The sequence below is a fragment of the Vanellus vanellus genome, assembly GCF_965231255.1.
Source record: "Vanellus vanellus genome assembly, chromosome: 6".
Classification (NCBI taxonomy): Eukaryota; Metazoa; Chordata; class Aves; order Charadriiformes; family Charadriidae; genus Vanellus; species Vanellus vanellus.
In genome coordinates, this window is record NC_138911.1 from 47284616 (window position 1) to 47310421 (window position 25806).

General features: G+C 41.9%; 1 protein-coding gene across 1 annotated transcript in view; it reads right to left on the reverse strand.

Annotated features, from left to right (window-relative positions):
* The window catches only part of SPTLC2 (serine palmitoyltransferase long chain base subunit 2), a gene marked incomplete at its 5' end in the record, with an annotated part of 75980 nt that extends 54874 nt beyond the window's left edge, over positions 1-21106 (reverse strand). Inside the window, 3 exons of the mRNA XM_082485517.1 lie at positions 166-320; positions 8534-8728; positions 20981-21106. Of these exons, the coding sequence (XP_082341643.1) occupies positions 166-320; positions 8534-8728; positions 20981-21106 (476 nt within the window). The remainder of the gene's footprint in view (positions 1-165; positions 321-8533; positions 8729-20980) is intronic.
* Positions 21107-25806: the final 4700 nt, after the last annotated feature.

Below are 25806 nucleotides of genomic sequence, written 5' to 3' on the forward strand. Positions count from 1 at the left end.
TGGCCAGATGTGTTTCAAAAGAGCAAAATTCATTGATTCAAGCTGCTGAAAAGCTCAAAACAAATGTGATTCACTGCTCCTTTAACTTCACAGCCTGCAACTTGCTCTTATAGACCCTCTACTTAAAGATACTTGATGGAAGCCTTTTCTTCAACTTTGACTCACGTGAACGTCCAATTATAGTCATGGGAAACTCTCTCCATCATGTCCACTTTAGCCCCTGGCACACTGCAGATTGGACGGTTCCAGCTGTCCCGAATGCGCATATAGAGGTTTCTGTTGTAGAAATTTTCAAAGTCCTGGTACAATGGGACAAAGTCCTGAAACACATCAAAAGCACTCAAAGTAAAAGGAAAATATGTACCACAGCAAGCTAAGAATAAGAAGAATAAGTTGTTTCTGGCATTCAAGTGTAATTTATAAATGAAAAAAAAAAAAAAAATCAATAAAACTCAAGAAAAAGTTAGGAGTTCTTCATCACAAACCCTGAAACCAATTTCACCCAGTGTTTTTAATCCTGGAAATCCATGCCAGTGCAAAATTATTTGAAGGTGTGAGAGCAACAAAACTGAAGAGATCCATCTGCTAGTGCAAAATCAATCTGCTAGATGTGATTTCCAAACTTTTTCAACCTGCAAATCTACCATGCCCCCAAGATTTCCTCAACAGTAGGTGCCAATTTGTATATAACTTAAGTAGCTTAATCTAAAAGCCATCAACCACAACTAGAAAAAAACAATCATGGCATGAGGTCACGCTTCAGGTTAGAAAGCCTCAAACAATTCTAACGTGTAGGAAGGGAGTGCTGAAAGCAACACAGAAACTGGACTGGGAGCTCCATGATACCATGAAGTCTTGTCTGAACTCAAATGGGACTTGAAATATCTTGGCTCTTTCCAGCTCTTGCTGGGTAGTTGAGGAGAGCATCTCTCTCGAACATACAGTAACCCCTTTCATGAAATGCATGGGCATATAATCTTTGCAAAAGATTTGTATTCAACCTTCTGAGTTAAGCAGAGCAAGGGAACATGCAATTGCTTTTTGGCACCAAACTGTATGCACTGCTCTACTGAATACACAAAAAATATGAAAACTGAGGTACTCTGCCATAGTTTATTCTGTACATAAGAAATGCATTTAATATAGCAGCACTAGCATTATTATAGAGGTTACTGTTAGAACTTTCCACACTTTTTTTTCTGTATCCAACCTAGTAAACTGCATTATGGCACCACTCTTCTGCACATCTTATCAGCACTTAAGTCCCACAGGATTTCTTTGCATGAGCATTTCCTGAATTCTAGCTTCCCTTCCAACATTTTTCAGGAAAAGAGTGAGTGACTGTCTTGAATGGATAACACACAAGAATGTCAAACTAACTGTCACAGCAAGGACATCACAGCACTCCAGAACATTTTTTTTCTGGCCTATTTAAAATGCTCCAAAGTCATGAGATTTCCTTATTACTATTCAATTAAAAGGAAGTTTGACATTCAGTAGTGAAAAGAATGCATCATTCATTTGCTACTGTTAAAAAAAAAAAAAAAAAAGCCTTTTTAATAATCTACAAAAGGAAAAAGTAGAATTTAGGACAAAGGTAATAGCCAGCATAGCATTTCTTCCTGTTTTTCACAAGAGAAATAAACGTGGTGAGAGGTGTTTTATTTTTGGTGACAGGATAAGCAAGACAGAGTATCTGTCTGACCAAATTATTACAGTGCCTGACATTTGTACCACTGAATCAAAACTGGGAGCCTTCATGCCAGCTTTTTAATAACTTCTCAAACAAACAGGCACTGACAAGGTTTTACTTACAATACCTGACTGCAGGAATTGTAATACCTTCCTATTTTAATGATTTAACAACTTTGACCTTTCCTTTAGGAATAAAGGAACCATCTAGGTCCACCCCTTTGCCTCCTCCTATCAGAAGCTGCACAGGAAAGATGGAGCCCAAAATTGCCAACCTCTAAGCAGTCATAGTTGTACCTAAGACCACTTTTGATTTGCCTGTGCATACTGGCATGCCAAAATGGCACAAAGATATTAATTTTCATCACTTGAACTATGGAAAAACAAACCAAATTTAGCCAGTGATCACTCCTCCAGAGGATCACAAGTATGTCCTTTCTCAGCAAAGACAGACAGGGGGAACAAGATTTCTATGAGCTAAGACGCATGGAAGAGCAATTATGTCTTCCATGTTCCTCTACTTAAGTATAAGTTTTGCATTATTTCATATGTGCCAGGTCCTCTCTGAAGGCCCTTTGCCAAGAGAGGTTAACAGAGATAGTATGTCAGCTAATACAAAGTTGTAATCCCGTAGAAAATTATTAGTTTTCTGGAGTAGCTACATAGCTCTGTCCTTCCTTGACTTCAGTGTCTCATGTTGTTCCAGACAGAAAGTGGGTTTGAAGGCTGAATCGCTAACAAACTGTCCACTTTTACTATGGAGAAAAACATCTTGGTATTGACAAATGCATTCGAGAACTTCCTTCATCAATGAAAAGTCACATAGCTACTGTAACCTACTACAAAGTGGTGATGTGCATGAGAGTACTTGCAGCAATATACTGAGAAGATCCCAATTCATGACACATTCAAAATAATTATCTACGAGTATCTGAAATCTTCTGCTACATCATTTGTAGAGGGGTGGGGAAGTGAAGAGATCAAAAAGAAACTCAGGCACGTTAGAAGATCAGTACTTGAGGGACTTGTACTTGTTATGACTAATAATCTACTGAGATCCTTTCAAGCATTTTCAACTCCTCTCTACCATCTTCGCATGAAAATTCAGCTTTGCAGTATTTATTCAAGCACACTAACTATGTGACCCAGGAAACAATTGAGATTTTAGCCCAGATTCTTGGCAAGGAGGGGAGGCTGGAAATGAGTCATGATACCAACTCAAGCAGGTATGCATGGGCTGATACGGTCCAATCTCACCTCAGATAACTGATCAGATAAAGCATGTTTTATTTTGAAACTCAAGCTGACAAAGCAGGAAGAGTAACAAGCTCAACTGGTGAGATAAAGACAGTCACCCACAACAGGTTGACACCACCAAGAGTTAATAACACAACTATGACTTTACAAGTCAACAGTTTGACTAAGTTTAACGTGATTGAACTGTGAAGTAGAGAACTTCTCCAAACCAAATGGATGAAGATAAGAAAAAAGGTGTCTTAAAAGTCAACAAGAATTCAAGGAACAAGTTATGGGTAAGGGAATTAAGGTCTAATATGTGACACTAGACTTAGATTTCGTGGGTCTCAAACTGTAAGATTACAGCAAAGGGCTCTAAGAGAGGCATCAGCTTAATGCCAGGCCCTTTGTTGTCCCCCCGCTTGCCCCTTCCAATAAACCACCCACAGCTATCTCTTACGAGAAATTTCCTTGAAATAGGATAGGCAGGAAGTGTTATTTTGGCATAAACCAAAACTGGATTGTCTATTTCCTCAGTATTCCTAACCCCACCAAGAGGTTCTCATGACTCATGCATCTGAACACAAAAAAGAGAAATGGTAGGGATAGCGTGCTTTATAAACTGGTACTGACTTTTGGAGTTTGACAGTCCTCTTTTGAGCTGGCTTGCAAGACCAGATGGTTTGCCTGGTTGGTTTGGGGGTTGTTTTTTTTTGTTTGTTTGGTGTGTGTCGTGTCCCCGCCCCCCAACCTTTCTGTAGCATAACATTTCAGATGAAGAGTGGAGAAGACGATACGCCAAAAAACCCACTTGAATTCGTCATGGAAATTAAATGTTTCAATCTTTGAACCAAGAAAAAAACATTTGGGGAGGCAGGGGGGACAAAATCTATCAATCCATACTATTTCAAATTTTTGCCACATGCAGCCACCCTGCTGTGCTGCAACAGTGTCTTACTGCTGGAAGCAATCACTGTCACCTTTAAATGGCCTTCAGAGCTTATTGTTATTTTTCCATCAAGTTCTCATCCTATTTCAGATCCAACACTCTTTCTAGCCATAACAGACTCCAAGAATATCAGCCCGAGATGGAGCAGCTTCATCTGGAGAAAAAAATATTCTAGGAGTGAACTGATTCTTTGAGCAGTCTTCAGAGTAAGCGCAGTGAAACAACTGCAAAGGTTATACCGTTTCTGAAGGACAGTACAAAAGCAGCATGTTCTTTCATTTGAATTCATATGAACACAGAGCTAAGAAATCCTGAACAGCTCCATTTCTGTTGATTTAAGCCTAGGACACATCTCTTATTAGTAAGGTGATGCCTGATAAAGAAACCAAAGTACTAGTGGTGTCCCAGAAGCCTGAAAGGCATAGAAATCTCAAGAAAGACTGAAACAAGGGAAAAATAAAATTCTTCCTTGGGATGCAGCACCTTAGCATAGGTCATTTGGGAATCCAAGATTTCATCATGCTGTAAATTAATACTACAACAAGTGAAGGTCATAATGAGAGCTTTGTAACCATTAGCTTGGGGCACAGTGACATGCAAATGTAGTGATTATGCTGCTTTTAGAGCCAAGTTTTCACAGCATTGCACCTAAGCTAACAAATGGTGCCATAAGCACCAGCCAGGCTTATCTGCAATTCACATAATGCATTCCCTGATAATACAAAACTGAGTCTGAATGGAAATCAAGTAGACAATTGCAACAAATTTCAGGCTTCTAAAAGGAAGCAGAAAGACTAGTTCTATCTCACTGCTATATGAGTCAAGAAGTGGAGCAATAACTGTGGGTAGCCTTTATACCATCAGGAGGCCTCTGATGAGCTATACAGATGCTAAGACAACATTGAGCAAAAGAATCCAGTTTACCGCCCCGAGATACTCCTACAGCTGGATTCCTGTGAAGACATGTTTGAAAACCCCAGATACTAGAAACATATTCTAACTAGGCAAGGTACTGAGCATGAAGAGGTATGTTAGAGAGTTACCGTACCCATTTGCACAGTTGCTCCCATACACAAAACACGAAAAGGTAATCAACAGGCATATCAGACCAGAAGAAAGGTAAAAGTGGTTTTCATCCTGCCTATAAAATCCTACAAGCACTTTGCAGATTTAAATACATTGTATGACCAGACATTATATTAAATTGGGTATGCATAAACTGATTCCAGGATAATTGAGAATTGTTAATCTTGCCACTTACCCATGCCTAAAACAGACTGATAATGCTTCAGAGAGGATGTGCTACACACAGGAAAAGCCCAGTTGGATGTATTTTGAACAAAGCCAAAACACATCAGGCGATTTCCTGGAAATCAGTACTAGCGAAGCCTGTCCCTTTGCATCCTTTTGTTTTCCAACAGTGAGTGAATACTAGGTTTTCCTGGAATCATTAATTTCAAAGCAAGGCTCTAATAAATTCCATGGAATGTACCCACTCTCAGAGACAGTCCCAATATAAGACCTGTTTGAAAGCCTGCTCCTTAAATTAGTTTGGTCACTTTCAGCTTCTAGTTCTGATGCACAGACTAAGATTACAATATTAAGTGATGATTTATGGAAGGATTTGCTCTACTGAACAATACTGCTCTCCAAAATGCACAGAAACTGAAGGTGGCTTTTTTCGTTTGTTTTCAATACCACATTTTGGACCTAAGTTTACGTTATGCTTTTAATTGTGATCACCATCAGAAACACACCACAGAAGACCCACATACTTCCAACTCCAAGACTTTCAGAAATTCATTCAGGCCCTTATGAAATACTTCCTCACACTATGCAATTTTGTTTTGCTCAAAGCAAGTCATCACACCCTGTTCAGCTACACAGCTACCCCCTCTGCCTTTGCTTTGAGCTTTTCACCTAAGCAATTATGAACTTAATTAATTAATATTAATTATGAATTATTTCAAAAAGCTAAAGCTAACTGTTTTGCTTGACACTGAAGAAAATAATAATCACCTAGCTGCCTCTTTAAGAACTTAAATAATAAAAACATTACTTTCCACACAGAGGTCACAAGTCTGCCAGAGACTACCCCAGGGCTCCTGTGATTTGCATGTATTAATCAAAAAAAAAAAGTTTCAAGCCTTTTCTGCTCACTAATATCTGCATTCCCATCCCAAAAGATGATTGGGCTGTCAACCAGCAGCTTGAGAGATTCAAATATTTTAAAATAAAGAGAAACTGTTTCAAAACAAGTCACTGAGCACCCACCCCCACACACCAAAATAAAACCTGGCTCCCACACTAGATACTGCAACGTGCTCTCATCAATTCATTTGCAGGCAAACAAAGCTTAAAGCAGCGGAGTGTGAGGATAAGTACTGTATGTTCTAGACCTCACATGATCACTTTTCTATTTGCCTGATATTGAAAACAGCTATTCCAGCCCAAGCACTAGAAACGTGATTTGGGGAAGTACACTAGGCTGAGATTTCTTCAACACTAAATCATTTTTTAAACAGGATTTCCTATTTTTTCATTATTGCGCAATATTCACTGGCACTTCTTACTAGCTCCATCCACAGACATCCTATGTACAAAACCAAACCAGAATACACACATCTCTTCCCTGCAAGCCGTGACCAACACACAAACTCAAAGGGTTTCAAGTCATCCGTCTGGGAGGTACTTGTTAAGCAAATGTCTTTCAGGGTAAGATGCAATACTAAGTTAATTTATAAAAAATTTCAAGGCTAAATTTCTTTTAGAACTAGGATAATCAGTTGCTAACAAACTCTGTCCTTCAACTTCCTCTGTGGCAATCTTTACTGAAAGCCTAACATCAATAACGCATTCCCAAATTAGACCTACTGCCCGAGGTCTTCCTTTTGTATGCTCTCATGTAAGAGTCATGGCTGCTCCCACAAAAAAGGACTACTGCAAGCACTCTTGCACCTTACATACTGGTAATACAAGCATTTCTCAAGACCTTTGCAACAGAAATATAACAACTACAGTATAGAGTAACTGCACTGACACTTCAGCTACCCCTTTGTAATCCTCAAGTACCATGAGTACAGACCAATATTTAAACCTTAATTCTAATGACCTGGTAGATTTCTGCAACTTTTTAACTGTTCTCTTCTGTATCAAATTCTAAAATACAAGGGTGTCACGTACTCAGGTGACATAAACCAGAGTAGCTCAAACACCATAAATGAACACATTGAATTTCAAGTTGAGATTTAGCCAGCAATCCTTATTTGGATATTGTAACTGTTAAAAGGGATCCAAGATTTTTACTTCCAGGTTCCAGAAGTCAGTTGTGGAAATAGTGTAAATTTAAACTCCTGTGCTTTTAATTAATATGAAATACCTATTCCTCATTAAACTCCTAAGAGAATGTTTCTGTTTTGGAATTAAGTGCCTTACTATGAATCAGCTTAATTCCACCTCACAATGCTCACAGAAAGAAGCTACTGTGAAGTAATTTTAGACACTGGTTAGTCTACTGCATCTTAGCTAATCTACTGTAAAATGACATGCACTTTACTCCAGTGCTCCCTCCAAAAAAGGCCTCCAAAAGCAGCCTTCCTTCTTTTTCTTCTCCTCTCCCATCCTTGATTATTTGTTTGCGTTAGTGAGATATCCTTCCAGCCCGTCCTATTTTTCACTAGCCAACTGTCTATGTCTGCACAGAGAATCAGAAAACAGCAACTGGAAAACAAACTCCCTTAATGTTTTATAAACCAGACTGGCTCCCCAGGCAGTTGAGAGAAACAGAACCCCCATCAGCAAGAGTAAGCCGATTCACTCCACCTTTGGAGCAAAGCTCACTGGTATTCTCACTGTGCTAAGAGGGCTCACACTAAGAGTTAGGAGGAAATAGCTTGCAAATTGCAAGTTTAAACAGTAGCTTTCTTAACAGTAATTAATTCCCATGGGGAATAAAGGCCTCTAAAAATATTTTCCAACTACTCAAAATCAGGATTAGCTATTTCATACTAACTGCTGAAGCAGGCAAGGCTTTTCACCTGGTAGCAGAAGTTTTTGTGAATAGGTCTTACTATGAATTAATTCTTTTTAATGGCTATGAGTAAGTCAAGATTCAGTACCTCAGATTACTCACTAGCTAATCTGCTAGTGTTCCGGACCAGATGAATTTAAAGTCATCCGGCTTATGCTCTGGTTTTCATCCACAAGCTTTTCTTTGCAACCGCTTACTCTGAAGAGTTAATAGCACACTTCCAAATCAAAACGCAGCCACTAGAGCTGCATCAGAAAGCCTCCCACTGCTGTCAAATTCAAACCAGATCCTTTGATAAGCATTTCTTTAGCTGCTGATGCTGGCATATGCTGTCTCTCTCCCCCAAACCCTTGTTTCTGCAGCATCTCTCAGCATGTTGATATAACTGTTGATGCTGCTTTGCAGTCAAGCGTATGAGGGAACTGCTCTGCAAAAAAACCCCAACCAAATCCCAACTAAAAGAAACATTATTTTATTTAATGACACAGCAATACTAGCATAATATTTGGGGCATTCAGAAGACAAAGAAAACAGCAGAAAACTTTGAAAATTGCTCCCTAAAGAAATGCTCAGGCTATAGCCTCAGCCACATCATTTCCCACTGACCATTATTTCCCAGTGGTTACCTTTTGTTCTTCTCTTTCTGTTGCATTTTGACACTTCTCAATCTTCCACTGCCGCATGAAATCTCGCAGATATCCAAAGAGAGTGAGAACACCATAGCCTACGTAGGTCAGCACAGCAACCAGCATTGGCGTTTCTTCAAAAGCTTCGTTGAAAGGCCTTTTGTATAATCCTCCATTGTGCACAATATGATTTATCTATAGTGAGAATTTAAAGAGGCAATTGTGAGATATTGATTCAAGAAATGACAGATAGGAATTTCAGAGTAGTCCCTGGCCCTCTGATCAGCTATAAACTCTGCATTCCCCCTGCCCAGCTTGAAGTACTTCCAGCTAGGTTCAGCCATTACTGACAAATACTGTCAGTCTCCATATACGAGGTTGCGAAGCTGTTGATATAACCAAAGTCACAGTTACGAATTCAGCACAGTTTAATCTAACATCAGGTGAAGAGGGAAGGCAGGTTTTCATTTTGGTTGGCCTGGATGTAAGCAATGCTTCCCTCTTCACCAAGAACTAGGTAGGCACAAATAACAGCACAGTGAGGCTTCCCAGGCTCAACACAGGGAAAAACAAAAATAGAAATGAATAGTTTTATTAAACTGAACAATGTATTCTCAGGATTATGAGAATCAAAACAGTAACTGGAAAATATCAAAACAGACTCAACTTTGGAAGCCTATACTACTGTAACAAAACAAGCATAATCTATGTGTCTCCACGGCCGTTAGCCTAAAAATGCTGACGTAAACACTGTACTCATCCATGAGGTGGACATGACACTACAGACAAAGTCATTGTATACACAGTCTCAACATCACATATATGTCACCACACGGAACAAAGCAAGGCTTTCTGCATAAAATCCACACTAAAAGTTGTCTTGCTACTTACATGCCCTCTCCTGAGGATAAGAGCTTGACTAGTTAATACATGTGCACGTCCATCTCAAGTGCAATTACTGTAATCCATAGTATTTGTGACTATTACAGAAAAACTTCACAGCTACAAGGCAAGGGCTCACTCAACACAACACCGGGGGGGAAAACATCACGGTTTTAACTAGACTACTTGGTCAAAGAATTAAGTTAAAGATCAGATCTCAAAACTCAGTGTATCAAAACATAGAAACCCAGCCATTAAATGCAAATTGCTATCTGTATTCCTAAAAACTATAGAATAGGTACCCTATAATGGAATAGCTATGTGTGAAAGACATAAATCCCCTATCTGTAGCATCAAAGGTGACAAGTCTTACTCCTTGCAGAATAGATTTATTTTTGGCAGTACTACAAGGTTTAGGAAAATTACAACCTATTAGGCAATCTAAACAGATTAAGATTGGCATACAACTCTAACTCTCTGGTATCCAAATATGTTATGGAGAATGTTGCCAGATGTGCACGGGAGCAGCTAGAAGACAAGAAGGAAGCCAAGACAATGCATTTCAATAAATGCCTGTATTAATAACACCACCACACTGAAAAGAGGGTTAGGACAAGGATGTATCTAAGATGTTGCTCAAATTTCTCTGGACTGTATTCAAATTGCAGTTTATAGCCAGATATTATGAGAATTTTTTTCTAAATATTCTAAACAAAGAAATATCAACACCTAGAAACGAGGTTGATCCTAAATACACGAAAAAAAAGGACAACAGCAAATAATTAATGAGGGGTGGGGGCCAGCAGACAGAATAAACCCAGTTGTTCACCTGTGGCACTCATACTGTCATATGGGAAACGAAGGCAGAGTAGTGCTAACCTCTGTAACAGCTGATGAATCAGTAAGAGCACACATGCTTCCCAGCCCCACCGGACACTGCAGTATTTAGAAAGTGACACCTGCTCACCTCAACTGCCGGAGCAAGTCCATATGTCTCAGGCTGGCATCAAGATCTTGAAAGTAATTTTTCAGAAGCAATTGTCTGCTCTTAGCATACAATTATCCTATAGCTTTGCAGACACTGAATATAAACTTCAGCACCACCTCCCTCCTGATACCCAATTTCTACCTCTTCCCTTTTGCCAACACAGACATCCAGATAGCTACAGAGCAAAACAAAGTTACAGCCAGAACAATTGGTCAATTTGGTCACCGTAGTTGCAGGGAATAAAACAGCAAAGACACAGTAGGAACTTCTCCTTCAGCAGCAGCACTTACCCCAGATGCAGATAACTAGCTTGCAGCACTTTGAGGCCAGGTTTAATATTGAAGTAGTTTTAAAAACATACTGCGTACAGTGGCGGCTTAAGTTAGAAAATTACCGCGCTTTGGAAGGGGTGTAGGAAAATTCAGCACTGAACACGGCAAGATAAAGCTTTAGCAAAGGCCACAGATTCATATACTGTTTTCTTCAGGAAGAGCGTCAGCTGAAGGAACTGCCCCTGCCCCACTCACTCCCACTCAGAACCATCTGCATCACCCTCTGGCTTGCACAACTAAGGCTAATTGGATTTTCAGCACAGCATCCTTCCAACACCGAACTGATCCAGGTTGGAAACATCATGGCTTGCAGAAGGTTAATTATTAGACCCTGATAGTCTTTACAACACCTCTTCACAAACTCATTTGATGGATCTCAGCAAAGAAGAGCCAGCAGCTGTTCGGGAGAGAGGACGGGCAGCAGCACCAGGACAATCAACAGACTTGGTGAACCGACGCTGGAGACAAAAAAACATGAAAGCTTTCTCTTCTCTATTACTCTCAAGATTGCGTAACTGTATTCACTATGACTGCAATCCATGAAACCAGAGTTTTATTGCATCCAGATCTGAGAAAGATCATACACTAAAGGTCCAATTACTACAATTTCACAGCTTGATGAATAAAAGTTGAATTTTGTGTAGTCACGCTGACAGACAGGCTGTCTGACATGACATACCTGCTACCTGTGGCTTTCTACTGGTAGCTGATTTCTGGACAAGCAGTCAGAAAACTGATAGTGACTACTTTGCAAATTACCTAGCATCTAATAGAGATCACATCAAAGATTTTAATGTCTTTCCCAGGTAACTGGAAGTTAATCTGGAAGAGATGAAAGGCTACATCCTAAAGATATGGATCTGAGGTTACCTAATACCAAAAAAAAGCTACTGAAAAAAACCCCAACCAACAAACACAAACCCATACACAATTTTAATCAGAATAAAAGCATATGAATTTTTTTCGCCTCTGCTCATGACAAATGCTGAAACTAAACAAGTTATTCCACATGGTTAAAAACAACATTTCACTGAGAAAGGCCCTTTTGGGAATACCTGTATTGATTCTACACATACTCCAATCAATTTCACCTCCCATTGTTGTTCTACCAATGTGCTTATACATCCTTATATTCTCATTTTTCAGCTACAACATAAGGTGAGAAGCTTCTATGCTATGCTGTCTGAATGAAACATTAAGAAATACTCTGAATACAATTCCACACACTTTTCATGAAGCATGACTATAAATATACTCAAGAATCGCCTATAGAAGAGACATTCATAGCCGTATTTTAGATACAAGCCTATTCGTTTTTCCAAGAATGCCTTATGAATCTGCACATTAGCCTTCAAATGAAGGCTTATATGCTGCTAACTCCAAGCCTGCTGCCAAACAGCAGCAAGTTCAGTTCCAGGGACCAATAAGGAAGGTGGGAACAGCTTAGTGATTCATTTCCTTTTCCGAGGGGGGAAAAAAAAAAAAAAAAAAAAGTGTGCAAGATCAAGACTTTTATGGTTCCAGCAAGTCTTGTGATAAAGTGAGCCATGACCTTTGAACTAGAACATACTGCATATCTAAGTGGAGACTACAAAGAAAAGTCAGAGTTCACCGAAATATGTGGTTCAGAAAAGTAGGTGTATGCTCACCTACATCTCGCTCTTCCATACTGCCCAGACCACATATATGCGGAAGAGCACCACCACATTAAGAAACTCAACTGCAGGAGAAAAAAAATCAGAGAGCACCAACCAGCTGGTTACAGAAGGAAGCAAAGAGATGGCATTCTGAATCAGCCACAGGTGATGCCTGTGTTGGGCCAAGCTCCTGGGGAAACAAATCGCATAAAACTAGTATAACAGTTACTGAGCACCAGCATCATACAGCTACAGCTAGTAAAGGACTGCACTGGTCTACGCAGAACACATCAGGGAGTCTGATTATAATCATCTCCCCAGCCTGGTAACAAACAGTTCCAATTCACAAGATGTTACATTACAAAATTGACTTAGATTTAGTTCATCCTGCCAGTTATAATAATCATAAGTAGTGTGACAGCATGTCTCGTACAGGTGAAGGATGGGATTATGGCTGTACGCACATGCAGCACAAGCACAGCCAACCTGATGTTCTTACCCAACTACTGCATTAAGTTATGCTTTAAAGACCATGTTGGCCTCCAGATAGCATCAGATCTTTCAGTGCATTAAGGTCAGGTATCATCAGAACAAGACACCAGCTCCACAGGCAGAAGAGGCATTTCTGCCTATCCTAAGTTATTAAAATTCTTTAACAACATATATGGAAAACATCTCGCATAATACTCCTTTTGCAGTTACCTTAGCATGATTACAGGTCATCCAGCACTGGGGAGAGAATAACAATCTACAAGGAAATAGTTCTCATTTAAGCCACCCACTGGGCATAAAGTCACACTAGAATACATCCCATTGCATGCTTACAAGGCATGATTACAATCTCCACGATCCTACCAGATGTAAAGATAACTCCTTTGTCAGAGCATCAAAAAATTGCAATTCATCAACAGCAGTTAGCAGTGAAATTGCTTTTACTAGTACCCTTCACCATTTTCCCTTTTCTAAATTTGGACAGTAGGACCTTCAGAGAAGATCCTGAGACCATAGCTCACCCTGTCATGGATTTACAAAGGTAAAATGAAACCAGCAGACATATACAGATTTTAGCGTTGATTATGCTTTCACTGCCAGCACCCAAAATAGGTCACGCATGAGACTGGCATTATTCTGAACCTGACTTTCTTTTCATTAAAAACTTAATTCTCAAAACCAATAGGAAAAAGGCATTTCGGTATATTTGCTATACCTGTGTCAGCAGACAACTTGGACAAGAACTCATCCTAAACAAAGTCAGCATGGTAGGAATTGGTAGATGCAAAGGAGCGCACAAGAAGCCAAACTCTCCAACTGAAGGGTACCACACTTAACTTTCAAAAGCGTTAGAGAAGGAGAAGTTTTATAAGAAGACAAAAGCCACGCTTAAACACATTTGCAGACTCTACTGCAGATAACACACAGGATTTATCACAGGAATATGGGCACACTCCTTGCATGGCAGGAGAGAAGATGCTACAAATATAGCACACAGTAAGAGCGAAGTACACAACAACCGGTTATGCTCCTACCCCAGGAAAACCCTAACACTCTGCATTAAAAAGGCTGTTTCATTTAATGCTGCCAGGAAGAACAAACTCAGATGAACCTGGCATACTTTATGTAAACACTTCAAAAGGGTTATTTATGCTGGAACACAACTTTGCTAAATTCTTATTAAAATTCGGTAGCTTCTCGTTGCCACACACCACACATACGAACAGCTTTGCAGCTTTTTTTTTTTTTTAAGAAACAAAGTGGAAGACCATTTCCATGAGTTGCTTGCTTTTTTGTCAGTTTCCTGCCAACTACAGGGAATAAAATGGAGAGATATGGGATGCACCTCCCCTCTAGAACGTGCCTCCACTCTCAAAAGCAGTCACGTTTATTATAAAGGATGAAGGGAATCAGCACTACAGAAACTACAGCAGTAAGTGAGAATTCCACATAGGCAGCTGATCTAAGCTGTATTCTGTTGTAATTTTACTGTCACCTCCAGCCCTTTTTCTTGCACTGCTTTGTTACTAGACTTCAGATCTCAGACTGTTGCATGGGTAAAAAGACCAAGTACTTGCTACCAAAATTAGAATAAACTGATTTGAATCACATTTTAAGCTTAAAAAAAAAAAAAGAAAAAAAAAATTACAGGAGAGAAACTTGTTTTACAAAACAGACTTTTAAACACTTCAGTGTATTCCTAATTAAATATTTGTTCTTGTTGGCAGGTATTATAAAATATTTTGATTTGCAACTAGTTACTCCCAACAAAGTTGGCATTCCTTTGTTAAGATGCACTTGCCACATTTACACAAACAGTATAAATCTTCATAATGTTTAAGTGTTGTTTGGGTTTTTTTTTTTCCCTTCTAGCAAGTGAATGATGCATTAAAGTTTGGCATTTTTGCTTGCTACATAGGGCTGACAATTTGAATCCCACTGAAAATACACTTTTTTCTGACAGTTTACCTTAAATTACCTTAAACCTAATGTTACTTCATCTAGTACTTTCAGTAGATTTTAGTTGTACAGTATTTTGACACAGAATTCCTTAACTGTATGCTTAATTACTAAATGTGTTTTACAATAAAGAGATTTCCAAAGACAGCACAGATCTGCAGCAGCTCACTAACAAGCCGTCTCTAAGCTCTCAGATATCTCTGAAAGCATTCCGAATGTACTTTAGAATTCTGTCTCCTTATTTTTACAGACATTAAACTCCATTACTTCCTAAACTTTTCAGCTCCTGCTTTCTCAACTATAAGTATCCTTCAAGACTATACTTTTCAATTTAAAAAGGTTCTTTTTCTAGGACTGATTCCTTAATGAAGGCAAAAAAATTGGTAACCTCGTTGAAGCTGGGCCAACATTTTATGTTCCTCCCAGAGAAACTGAAGTCAATAGATAATTAAGATAAAGCTTTTTCTGCAACAAATTGAAAGCATGACATTTAGGAAAACAACATTTCTGCTGTACAATTAAGACAGGAAAATACAACATGACACATCGCTCAAGTAGTTACAATAACAAAAAATGAACTTGCATACATTTATAACAATTTATTACAGCATTCAAGGCTTATCACCATCTAAATTTGAAATGGCAGTCCAAATATAATTGACACATTTTAACACTTTATCCAGACTAACTTCTCAGTAGGACATATTCAAATCTAAGAGAAGCCAGACACATCAACAGCTACCGCGGGTGTTTGTTTTCATACCAGTACAGATAACACAAATTCTCAACAAGTACAACACCGGCACTACATCTACTAGTTTAATATGAGGGCCTCAAATACTCATTTAGCCAGATAAAATGTTGCGTAGCTATTCCTTCCACAAGGCTAATAGTATTTTATAATTAAATTTGGTATTAGAAAAGTATTCTCATGCACAGGTAAGCTTTTTCAGGAACGGTTTTGTTAATTAAAACAGCTGAAGGAGATCACAGTCTTTTGTAGGTCAGCCAATTTTCTACTCACTTCAGTTTTATGTTAGTCAATCAAAAAGCCAAGCAAGAGGCAGAAAGTAATAATTTCTTTCCTCGGGTCTGATGCAAGCCTCCAAGTACACGCTACAAGCCTTAAGGCACACATTTTTACAGGGCTTCAAGGATTAAATGCTGATGTCTAAACCTGGGCAAACTCTCCTGCAATCCATGAGTTTAATCTCTGTGACCATGGAATAACAAAGGTTGGAAGGGACCTCCAGTGGTCATCGTGTCCAACCTCCAGCTCAAAGCAGGTCTAATTACAGCAGATTGCCGAGGGACACATCCAATCTAGTCTTGAACAACTCCAAGGATAGAGACTCCACAACCTCTCTGAGCAACTTCTTCCAGTATTTTACCACCCTCATGGAAAAATTATTTTCCTTATATGTAATCAAAATTTCCCATTCTTCCAAATTACATCTGTTGTCTCTCATCCCATTGATGCTTCCAAGACTCTGGCTCCACATTCTTTATATCTTCCAGACAGCTAGTTGAGCCTTCTCCTCTGAGGTTGAGCAAACCCAGCTCTCTCAGCCTCTCCTCATACCTCATGTGTTCCAGCCTCTTCCCCTTCTTGGGGGGCCTCCACTGGACTCACAGATTCACATGGCTGTGTCAGCATCTTTCTGGAGAGCTCAAAACTGCACACAGTACTGAAGATGCAGTCTCACAAATACACAATAAGGGGAAATGATCACTTCCTTGTGAATAAATTAGTAAGATTTAGTTCTTTAGGACCTTTTTTCTTCTTTATAAGAAATACTTGCATTTTAAATTTACGTGCAGATGTGAAAACAGCTCCACAATTCTGTACTCAAATTCTTTTTAATACCAATGGATAAGGCAGTTATTTAACGTCTTTATCTTCATCTGAAAGAAGGGTTTATTCATGTCACTGCTACCATTAACTCACTGTAACAAGAAAAACTTCCCGTATTTCTTGCACTCATTTTCCTCAGCATGCTCTCCCAAAGAAGTTACACTAACCTGAATTCCAGAAAAGGCATCTATAAAATCAAGATTAAGCCATCATTCCGCTGCATTCTGAAGCATCTCACAAGATGAGCCTACAAGCAGTATGACTTCTCTGTCTAAAAAAACCAAACACAAATCACAGGACCACACAAGTTGTTCTTAGCATATACATACCAAAGCTTTCAGGAAAAAAAAAAAAAAAACAAACACTAAAACAATCTACGCTGTCCATTTTAAGCTGTAAGAATTCAGGACTTGTAACAGTTCTAAAAGAATGCAAATCCCACAGTCCTCCCACACTCTTCAACCAAACTATTCCTTGTCTATCTGAGGAAGTAGTGTGAGACCTATCTGGAGATTGCTATAGTATGGCATTTGAAGAGCAGGAAACATCAGGGAAACTATAATTTGTTTATATTGTTCCAGCACCTGTCTAACTGACTTGGAGATACTGTGTAAAACAGAAATTAAGAACTTCATATCTAAATCCTATATTCCAATTATTTTTTTGGTTTGAGATTATTTTTTCTTCAACTTCTAGAAGCATAACAGAACTATTCTATGGTGAGAAGCTCAATTAAGGAGTCCGAAAACCCACATTAAAAATGCATTCACAAAAATATGTAGATTCCAATAAGTTATCATCGAAAATAAGGGCACTTCGTCCAGTTATATATGTCCCAATCTCCCTATTTTAAGCAAAAAAATTTCTTCAGATGCAGTATTAGAAAACCATTAGCCATTTGCTTCAGAGCAAAACACTCCAAAGAAGAAACACATTCCAGTTTAAAATTGCACTGCAGAAAGAAAAAGCAATTTTCTCTGCACTCTTTATTATTCCCACAAGAGTCTTGATAGATCCTAAATACCATTTTTCTACTGAACTCACTTAACACTCTCTCCAACAGACCAGAAGGACATAAAAAGCAGAATCATACACAACTTGAAGAGGTAACTTCACTGTTCTTGTATTTAGATTTGCTTTCTTTCTCCTGGCTGTGTTCACTTCCTCACATCATGACAATACCCTTTGAGATGTCAGGCTTTCATCTTACATAGTGCAGTATTACACTGAAGCATTAAATCAGTTTTGAATCCATCCATAGATTACTATTTTTTCTAACCATGCATTCCCATAACTGCACACAGTTAAAAACAAGTTACTTTCCTCCAATATCCCACAATTTTTAATTGCTAGGTGGTTCTTCAGCCTCTTTTAATTAAGGTGCTTATAGCAAGATTGTTGCATTCACAGAATTATTTTTTTAATAAGCTGAAACCCTAACTTCAAATGATTACTTTCCTAGCCACTGATAATATTTCATTAATCTCGAAGGTAGCCAGTTACTGCACAGTCTTGGTAGACAGCAAGTTCCCCTCTCCTTTTACCAAGGGGAAGTATTAGCAGTTCAGATCTCAGCAGGAGACAAAGTAATACAACCTATTTAAAAATCAAGGTGAATAATTTCACCCTCTTCTGCTCATGCTGGAATAACAGTAAAGAGCCCATGCTACATTAAATACAAGTCTCTCTCTGTGTAGAGAGTTGTAAGGAAAGCCTGAAATCTGTATCATAAGGATAATACCCTTGCATTTAAACCCTTTTTTAGGGTACAAAAAAACAAACAAAACAACAAAATCAAACAAACCAAAAAACCCCAAAACTTACTCAGGTAACCACAGCAGAGATGTCCTAGGTAGGGGCAGACTCCTTTTTTCACATCCTTAAAAATGGGTAAAGCTTTCCTGCACTATCAAGCCCTACAGGAAGGCACAGTGATTTACTACCCTGTCTCTAAGATCCCCGCTCAGAGGCTCCAGGCTTTTCCAGAAAAATCACTAGTGACTGCCACACTTCTTTATACCGATGGCTTTCCTTCCCCCTCCTCTTCCCATCAATATTCATTTTATCTAGATCTCTTCTTGTCTCTTACTTTTCTCAAAGTCCCCGTCATAGGCTTTCTTGAAAAAGCACCTTCCCCCCCGAAACTTTTCTGGTTTGTTTTGGTTTTTGTTTTCTAGTAATTAGGAAGTCTACTCTCGCATGTAAGTTGCCTCCTTTTTGGTACTTGATTACTTTGCATTCCACAGATCTCTTCACTTGCAGATTCTCAAGTGTTGTATGAGGTATGTACACAGTATAGATATATACATACACAGACAAACATATTCAACACGGTAAGCATTAACATGTTTCCCTTCTCCTGTGTAAAGGCCTAACAACCAAAATTCAAAAGCCAAAAGGCCAATCAAGTAGCCAAATCTGTGATACATCAGCAACCATATCTTTGGCAGCTCTAAGCTCCCATCACTGATGCTATTTAACAAAGCTGTACATGGCTAGTACCCCTAAACAGTCACTTCTTCCAGTTACGTTCTAACATTTAGATCCTCATTTCGAAAGTTAGCAATCTGGGCCACGTAAAATTATAGAGAAAAGAATGCAAGACTCCTAATTATAAATCTCTGCTTGACCAGCAAACAGCTGCCAGAAAGATATACAACTTATACTCTTTTTACATCCTCTTACATCCTCTGACACTATACTTGGGCTTTTTGCTAACATTTCTCATGGCCACTTCTCCAATAAGCCTTGCCCCCTTTAGAAATAGTTATCTAAAAGGCCTCAGGCTTTCAAGACATATTTGAGCATAGTATCACATGCAAGATACTAACTGAATAGAATGTCTCATAAAACAGCAAAGTTTTTAAGTTTCCTCAGTTTGACATTGACAGTTTTTCCATTCACATGCTGCATCTCCCATGTTTTCCAGATACAGAGCTGAACAAAGCCCTGAGGAAAAAGCTTCCTTACCCCACTTTTCTGTTCTTCTAAAGAACATAACTGTATTCAGACCTTCTTGTAAAAGCACAGAGGGGGAAAAAAAAACAAACAAACACACACTTAGGGAAGAACACTCACCACCACCACGTTTAGTCTTAGTGCAAAGATTTACACCTACAGTTTTACAGCCGGCAGTGTTTGCTATTCGCAAGGCAAGACTGCCAGTGCCACAGCTCCCCAAACAAGTACAAGCTGACACTGCTGCTAAACGAATGTATTGTACCCTCCTCCATTTGTTCACTCCCAATACTGTGCTATCTCCTCTCAAGTGCCAGGGTAAGGCTATGAGCATTCATCCAGTGGAAAAAATACAGCAAGTATCCTGGGTTAAAGTTACCTCAGGGAAAAAAAAGTTTATTTCTATCCCGCATCAGTTCTCAATCTGATCCATGCAGTGACAGCACAAGCCTACACTTGGAAAAACAGAAGGAGCAGCACAGGAGTGAAAACAAGGAGCAACAGGAGGGATGCCAATGGAGGAAGGTTTTCTTCAAGCAGCTTTAGGTGTCCAAGGAAACACAACCTATTCCATACTGCTGGGATTGCCTTCACAAGAACCATTGAGTACCTCACACAATAACACAAAAGTTTAGCATTTTGCAGAGAAACAACCAGAAGTCTGAGAGCAGAAATACACACTCGCATCACAGGGTGTTAATACAGCAAGATGGGAAGTGCTGCATCAACCTTTAACTCTTCTGCAGAGGAAGTTCCTACTCAAGGCTACTTGTACCGGTAGCCCTATGCATCACACCTGTAACAACAAAACAGCGGTGAAAAACTGCTAAAGTCTTTTCTTCTAAAGCACAGCCCTATTATGTTATAGCGAGGTTTAAGTTTAAACCTCTGCTGCTAACAACAGCCTTGCAGTAAGGCTACAGCAATGCCTTGGGGGCCTTAAAGTTCCACTGAAAGTTCCCAGCCTGGCTGACGAACACCCCCCAAGCGCGGCCCCCCAGGGCAGGCCCGTCACCGAGGCGCTGCCCTCCCTCCCCAGGCGAGGGGCGAGGGCCGGGGGAGGAGCCCCCACACAAGCCCCCACACTGCGGGAGCCGGGGGCTCCCCGGAGCCCACGGGCCAAGGCCTGAGGGGCGGCTGCAGGCTCCCCCGCCTCCTCAGCGCATCCCAGCGGCGGGGGCACCGGCGGCACGCACCGAGGGACGAGGCAGCAGTGCTCGCCTGGAAGAGAGCACCGGGGACAGCCCTGCCCGCCACCGCAGCCCTCGAGACCGGCGACCATCCCCCCACCCTCGGCCCCCTGCCGGCCCCGCCCGGGGAGTGGAGGGCTCCCGCCGTGCACACCTGGGTGTCGGGCGCGGGCAGGCCGCGCACGTAGCCGTTGCGGAGGCCGCCGTGGGCCGCGCCGCTGCAGCCGTTGGCGCGGGGCTGGACACCCAGCGCCGCCGGAGCCCCCTCGGGCCGCTCCATCCTGCCGGTCCGGCTCCCCTCGCTGCGCTGCGCCCGCTGCTCCGCCGCCCCCGCCCGGCCGCGCCGCACCGGAAGCGCGACTCGCCGCTTCCCCCCAATCGCCGGCGGAGACGTCACGCGCGGGGACGACCGACGCATCAGCGCGCGTGCGATACTGGCGGCAGAGGCCACGGAGAGGGGGCGGAGCCTCAGGGGACAAGGCCCAATGAGAGCCCTACATTCCAATCAGATGGGAGGGGAGCGAGGTGCAGGAAGAGGCTTGTCCAATCGCAAAGCAGAAAGTTCGGAGGTAGGTGGTGCCAGATGGTAAAAGTTGTCCAATCACTTGGCAGAGAGGGAACCGGGAACGAAGAGAAGGAGATGAGCTAGCCAATCACGACGCGAGATGGAGGGAGGGGTACGAACGAACAGCGGGGTACCGTCCAATGACAGGAGGGAGTATCAGGGTGGTGGCTGAGGCGACAGCTAATGGGCGGGCGCCGGGGCGGGCTCGCGGGGCAGGGTGTGATGTGGCTGCACTGCGCGGGCGAAGCGGGCAGGCTGGGTGCAGGGGCACCGGCCGTGAGGGGCTGCCCCGCCCGGGGAGGGCCCGGCGCGTCCCTAAGCGCTTTCTCTGTGGCGAAAGGGGCAGTGCCGCGGGGTGCGCAGGGTGGTGCTGCTTCTGTCAGCGGCGGCGACGAAAGCCCGTCTCGGGCGACACCCCAGTGGAGGAGGGCCGGGGTGGGAGGAGGCAGCCGGGGAGCCCCTCGCCTGCTCCGAATCGAGGGAGCTGATGAGCGAAGCGGTTCCTGCCGAGAGCCGGCGGGGTTGCCTCAGGGCGCGCAGGCCTCGGGCTGTGTCGTGATGGGCTGCGTGAAAGATAAAGTAACCCATGGAGAAGCCCTGGGTGAAACGCTCTGGGTTTTTTTAGGAGGTCACACTTAATTACTGTAATGCCCTTTCCTGCCTAGGATCGACTTGGGAGAGGTGTATCTTGGCTCAAATCCACCTGTGTAACGAAGGACCTGATAGGAAACCCTGCAGACAAGCTGCAGGCAGAGCTTAAGTCAATAGGATTTAAAATTGGGCTTAAAGATAGGCGTATGCTTGGCTGCCTTGCTGAGCTAGTATTTCTGACAGCTGTAGTTGCCAGTCTGTTAACTCTGCCTGCGGCACTGTTTACAAATCATCGTGTATTTGGGTATGAATTTGAGTATTTTCTGACAGGGTTTGGAAATACGTGCTTCATTCAAAGATGGGGTAAACTAAACACTGTTTAGTTCAGGGGTAGGTATTACCGACCTTAGTAAAGTTTGGTTTACCAAACATCACACAGACAACATCAGAGGAAAGGTGCTATGCAAACCACAAAGCACATGTATTTGTGCACTTTCTATTATACAACAATTCTATTATGTGTCTTGGTGAGGGAGTGGGAAGGGAAAGGCATCCAGAGGTTTCCAAGTTGCAGGAGTGTTAATTGGTAGAAAGGAAACAACCTAACATGGTTAATCACATACTGAAGAGATGGAAGAGTATGACCTTTGATTTCTCCAGCGTAGAGAGGGAAGGGCTGTGATGTTTCCTAGAATTTAACTTGAAACAATCAGAACAAATCTCAGTTAGCACAATGTAAAGTTAACAGGTTTAGGCAGATGAATTTGAGAGAATGGTCTCATCAGGGTTTTTTTTCTGATTTGGCAGTATTGATGGTTATTTTTCTGTATTATAGTCACATCTTGGCGCCCCCATCATGGATCTCATTACAAATTCAATATGAATGTGGAGTTCCTAACAAAACTGAATTAGCTTCTGTGAAAGACAGTGATTTTTCTTCCCTCAAGAAAACTTGGGAGAGATTCACAGCCTGTTTTCAGCCTATTTGTAGGCAGCAGTAGGAGCCAAGTATACTTCATATCCCTGGGTCACCTTTGGACAAGAGGGTTTTTGGTAATGAGGGGTAACACAGGCTCGGGTAACAAGCGCAGGCCGGGTATGGGTCTATGTGGGGTTAGAGCTGTGTGAGACCTTGTTTCATTTCTTGCTCTCTGCAGCCGCTCCCATATCTTGACTGCCACTAAAGCAGGTATGGACTTGCCCGAAAAGCATTCTTTCTTCATTTCGTTTCGGTATGCAGTGAGAAAGAGCTGTCAGCTAAGATGGGATGGGCCATGTCCCCTCTCTCCTGTTGCGGGACAGGAGCATGGGGTAGACTGGTGTTGCTAAGAAGGACCTAGTGATCAAATCAGCAAACACCCCTGTTCAGCATTTGGGTGTTTGTGCAAGTGGACTTGCTTCAGTGTAGGTGCGGTTAGGAGTGCTGGTGGTGAAGAGGCACAGAGACCCCTCTTGCTGCTGAGCTTTTCCTGGATAAGGAAGGGAGGGCTTTTGCAGAGTTGAAGTTATCTATGAAGAAATGAACAAATATAATGAAAAAAGAGAACAAGTGAACAAGTAAGAGAGAAGTGTACTAGGGGACCACACACTGTAGAATGTTTTTTGTAGGATTTTTTCCCCCTGTTGGCATTTTCCTCCTGCCTCCTCTGCCTTTGAACAGAACAGGTTGAATTATACTGACCAGTTTGTGCCACGGGGTGCAGATGGTCCACCAGTCTACACTCGCAGGGCATGTGTGGGGCAGCACACTGCTCCCCACTCATCCGTGTATGGAGGAGTTTCATCTGCTACTGCCTTACTTCTAGAGAGGATAAGCTGCTTCACCTGCCAGGCACTGAGTCTCACTGTCATGTTATCTGTTCAATTAGAGCCCAAACCCTTTCCACATGTAGGTACCTGCAGACTGGTTACTTTATCAGTCCTTAAACCCAACTAGCAACAAACCCTTACAGTGCAGTGGTTTCAGTTTTGGTTTAGGAAATACAGGAAGAAAAACTACTAAGGGACCCAACGGTTAACTTGTGCAGGACTGGGCAATCTCACACAGTGGCTGCAGTGCTCCCCTGCACATGGGACCTCATCGTGTTGCCAGGACCCACCCTGCCCTTAGCGTGGGGCCAGCATAACCTGGTGTTTGAGGGGCATCTGTCCCTTCCTGGCACAGCACAGGGCTCAGGGAAGGCCATGCTCACATTGGAGCTGCAGTGACAGAAGATTCCAGGAGGTCCATGGAGACAAGTCCAGCATGGAGGTGCCATCCCAGGGCACAGCTGGTGCCACAGGCAGCACCAAGCACATCCCACAGAGTTCCTGGAGTCACACCTGCAGGCAGCTCTGATATGGCTCCATGTGACAAATGAGACGCCTGTGTACACAAGTGGTGGCAGCTTGTGCCTCTGGACTACGCAGTTGCAAAACAGAGGAGCCACATAAACTCAGAACAGCAAATTCCAGTTCTAAGTTTCCTTTTAGGTCTCGAGGATACTATTCCTGTGAGCTGGAAGAGCAAACAGCCTTACTCAGCTGACTGAATGAAGCAAAGGACTATATGAAAAAATTCAATGAGTCAAAAGGAAGAGTGGACCGTAAGTAACAAGTCAGACAGGCAGGGATTGCTGCGCAGCAGGCTCATATTAAGAGAGCGCTTACATCACCGACATGAGTCAATGGGTACTGTTTCTAACCTTTGGTAGGTTTGGGAATCACAGAATAGAGTCGTCAAGTCTGGAAACAGCAGAAGGGCAAATTCAGGAAGGAACAGTTGGGTAACCACCGGGACAGAGAAGAGTAGCAGAAAAAAATTCTGCTCCAGTGTCCCAAACAGAGTAAGGGCCTTCTGAAGTGGTATGAGATAGTCGGAACTTGTCACCGAGATGTGACCGAGAGGAAGAATTTCCTTTGATAAAGCAGTGTCTCAGTCACTGCATTCAAGGCAGTTAATAGCAGGTAGGCTGCTCTGAGAGGGAGCAGTCTACATTCTCCAGGTGCCTTTCCTCTTCATATTCAGTCTCCAGGTGGACACTGAAGTAAGTATGGAATGAGTGCTGAAGGTGTAATTGAAAAATCTGCAGTCTGGGCAGACCAATGCAGGCCTGTGAGGCAAGTATTGTTTCTGTTTCCTGTTGTTCTTTCACAGTTGTAGCAACCTAGCACTGAAACTGCAGGGATTGTGCTGGGAAATGATTCCAGGGGAGACCTGAACCTTGGTTTTTAGTTTGGGTCTGAATGGCAGCATGCCTGTCTGAAGCATAGGAGAAGAAATAACAGACGTGTGGAAAGCTCTTTGGGGACCTTATAGCTAATCAAATAGCCCTTGAAGAAAGCAGGTAGCTATGAAAGTGCCCTGGGAGAATTTGTCAAGTGTCAACCACCTAGCTAAACTTCATGGAAAGCTGGAGAGGCCTTCATGTAGTTCATAAGAAGGAGTGATGCTTGGAAGGTTGGCTAGCGTGGTGTAGGAATGACCATAATCTGTCCTCAGCATATCTTGATAAGTAGGTAAACTGAGCGCCCACAGCAGATTGCTTCCTTCTGGTGGAGGCAAGTACATCTTCCTAAACAATGGAGTTGGTTCGTTTAAATTTAGCTAAGCTGAGAATTATTTTTCTGCTCCAGGGGAGACTCTCCCTGTCCTTAACACCTTCTGCTGTGAATGCTGCAGTTCTAGGCTCACCACAGCTTCTGTCTCACTGGCTCAGAGAATAATATTATTCTGGAAATAACTTAACCTCTAAAGCTATACAATGCTAAAAAGACTGTTCAGACTATTTTCCCCTCTTTTTTGCAATGAAGCCTTGCCTGAACCTATCTCTGGGCACTGATTT